The sequence below is a fragment of the Blastomyces dermatitidis genome, assembly GCF_000003525.1.
Source record: "Blastomyces dermatitidis ER-3 genomic scaffold supercont1.2, whole genome shotgun sequence".
Lineage (NCBI taxonomy): Eukaryota > Fungi > Ascomycota > Eurotiomycetes > Onygenales > Ajellomycetaceae > Blastomyces > Blastomyces dermatitidis.
Genome location: NW_025544775.1, coordinates 2,098,822 through 2,101,826, shown reverse-complemented (window position 1 = coordinate 2,101,826; position 3,005 = coordinate 2,098,822). Strand labels below are relative to the sequence as shown.

Here is a 3,005-nt window from a genome sequence, read left to right as displayed (position 1 = left end):
TCAATTCTCCTCACACAACAAGTGTGCAACTCAAATCAGTTAATAAAGAGTGTAAAAAAGAATTAAGTATTAATGAAAGCTCTTCAGCCACTGAAAAAGTAATTCTTACTTAAAAGAATATGAAATTATGACAGAAAACAACTCTGTTTTTAATTCTTTGTAAGAATATTGTATAAAACTCAGAGAAAAACACCTTACTTTTTTAAGAGAAGTAAAAAACTATTTCTAAGATCTTTTTTTTGCATTAACTGCTGCAGAAGAATAAGATAGAAACTGCTAAGATATGCACTACTATATACTCTCTATCAAGACTTTTCCTCTTCAGAGTCTTGATATTATAGAGAATATAAGTCTGTTTCTATATAATAATATAAATATTGTCAGCGGGATGTAGAGGAACTGGTTATTTATATCTCAAAATAGAAGACTTTGTCAATGATTATATCAATATAGAGTTAATTCTTAAAATCAATAGAAACCTAGTGTTGCTGTTCTCAATCTCTTACAGAATCTATTGAATATTGAGATATTAAAACTAGATTTAATATATCTCATCATGCAGGGATCAAAGACTCAGTCAGACCTTGAGATATACTGATTTTATTGTTGTTGATGTGCTGTTGACTCATTGTTTACTGATTATGTATTGAATGCTGTTACCAAGGTATCTTTTTGTATCATTCTGCTGAGGAAGGGCCAGATTGAGAGGAGTAGTACAGAGATGAGACTTGGTGTTGAAGTCTAGATACACTGGTGATGAACTGTGAAGATTGCACTTCAGAAGAGTCTGTTGATTATGTGCTTGATATTATTGCTGAGATATCTTTTTGTATTTTTCTGCTGAGGATGGGCCAGATTGAGAAGGGCGGTATGAGGGTGAGACTTGGCGTTGGTGTTTTGAAACATCAAAGATGGACAGGGTTTTCGCGGAGGTCACTCCTCAGATATCTTCACAACTACAGGTCGGGGATCTTCCAAAATCGAGAAGATTGGTGCATATGGCTAGGTCACTTCACCTTACAATTTGTATGGCACTCTGGCCCGGGGTTGTGGTGTGGTAGAGGAGAATGAGGGATAATCCCACACAGGAGCTTCGAACAACGTCCGGTTCACATTTGGCTGGATAACTCCACCACCACACAGGGTATGCGGTCGGCGATGAGGTCAGAATGCTCGTATGATCGAGGGCTTTTCAATGAATCTATCGGCGGGTTCTTATTCGAAAAATCGAGCGAGTTCGTGGTGAAGCGGTTGAGTTAGTATCTTATGATAGATATATTATTCATTGAATATGTAATATCTGTGAAATCAGAAGAAGTATAATTATATAAATATCTTACATATCTAAGATGTTAGAACTAGACTGGCCGCTGAGATCATGAATTTCATGTTTGATCTCATTTGATCTGATTCCATACATTTCTTGATGTGAATCCCGCTGGGACTAATCATTAAATAAACATGTAAAGTGACTATATATCAGATCTCAAAATGAAACCATGACTTGAAAAAAATGAGAAAGTGATCTCATTTGGTCTCATTTAGTCTCATTCTTGACATAAAGTTACTATTTTTAGACATTTTAAGGTTTTTTTTAGACTATTTTTAATTTTTTAAAAAGTAATGCTTTTTGATAACACTCAAATGAGATTTAAAGTCCTTAAAGTAATAAATATAATTTAAATTGAGAAGTGAAAATCATGATCTTATTTGAAAAATGTGATAAGAGTAGACAGTAAGTCCCACTGAGACAGTATGAGACTACTATCTAATGTTAGAACTGTGTAATGAGATCTGTCAAATTAATAATGAAACTATCAAAAATTCTGGTCCTGGTCTCAGACACGGTCACACGGTCAGTCTAGTTAGAACTCTCAGATCTTTCACTGATATTCTCTTATTCTCTTTATAAAATCTTATTCTCTTTATAAGATCTTGTTACTAGACTGACTGTGTGACCGTGTCTGAAACCAGAATCAGATTTTTTAATAGTCTCATTATCAATTTAACTGCTCTCATTACACAGTTTTAATATTAGATAGTAATCTTATACTGTCTCAGTGAGACTTACTGTTTACTCTTATCATATTTTTCAAATGAGATCATGATTTTCACTTCTCAATTTAAATTATTTTTATTACTTTAAATGACTTTAAATCTCATTTGAGTGTTATCAAAAAGTGCTACTTTTTAAAAAATTAAAAATAGTCTAAAAAAACCTTAAAATGTCTAAAAATAGTAACTTTATACTAAGAATGAAACTAAATGAAATCAAATGAGATCACTTTCTTATTTTTTTCAAGTCATGGTTTCATTTTAAGATCTGATATATAGTCACTTTACATGTTTTTTTAATAGTCAGTTCCAGCGGGATTTATGTCAAGAAATGTATAGAATCAGATCAAATGAGATTAAATATGAAATTCATAATCTCAGTAGTCAGTTTACTTGTTACAGAGTCAGAGTAACTGATGAATAAGTTTCTATTTAAAGACTCAGTATCTACTTAACTGATTGATTATTTCTTTATTTCTTATATATTATTACATGTTCAGATATCTCAGTGAGTAATCATTTCTAATAAGAAGATAATAAAAGTGAATAATTATTTCTAATAAGAATGTGGTTCGGAAGAACGTACGACCGTCGGATAATAACGCGGCCGCTTCCGAACTACTAGCGTACGCGTACGCTTCCGAACTACTAGCGTACGCGTACAAATGTAAAGAGGGCCCTAGCAGCCACTAATTAATTTAGCATACAAGATTCAATATATAAGAAGCCGGTGTACGCCTGTAATCATACACTGGCTTAAGCAACCTTTGAATCACATCTGATAGCATGTCTAAAAACTGGTGAGAAGTGCAGACTTCTCCAGGGCATGATAATTCTGTCTATGAAGCAATTTATAGTTATCATGTCAGTGTGGTCCTAGAAAACACCTCAAAAGATAGTGTATAAAGAGTGATGAGCAGAAGAGCATCTGATTGATACTGCTTCACTTG

The 3,005-nt window shown here is 33.2% G+C and overlaps 1 protein-coding gene across 1 annotated transcript; it reads left to right on the top strand.

Moving 5' to 3' along the window:
• Positions 1-846: 846 nt before the first annotated feature.
• BDCG_16381 (uncharacterized protein) lies at positions 847-1,260 on the top strand (the record flags this gene model as incomplete). Its single annotated transcript, XM_045425624.1, has 2 exons — positions 847-1,052; positions 1,089-1,260. The coding sequence occupies 2 exons, from the start codon at positions 847-849 to the stop codon at positions 1,258-1,260; spliced, it is 378 nt and encodes a 125-aa protein (XP_045279655.1).
• Between the last annotated feature and the right edge of the window lie 1,745 nt (positions 1,261-3,005).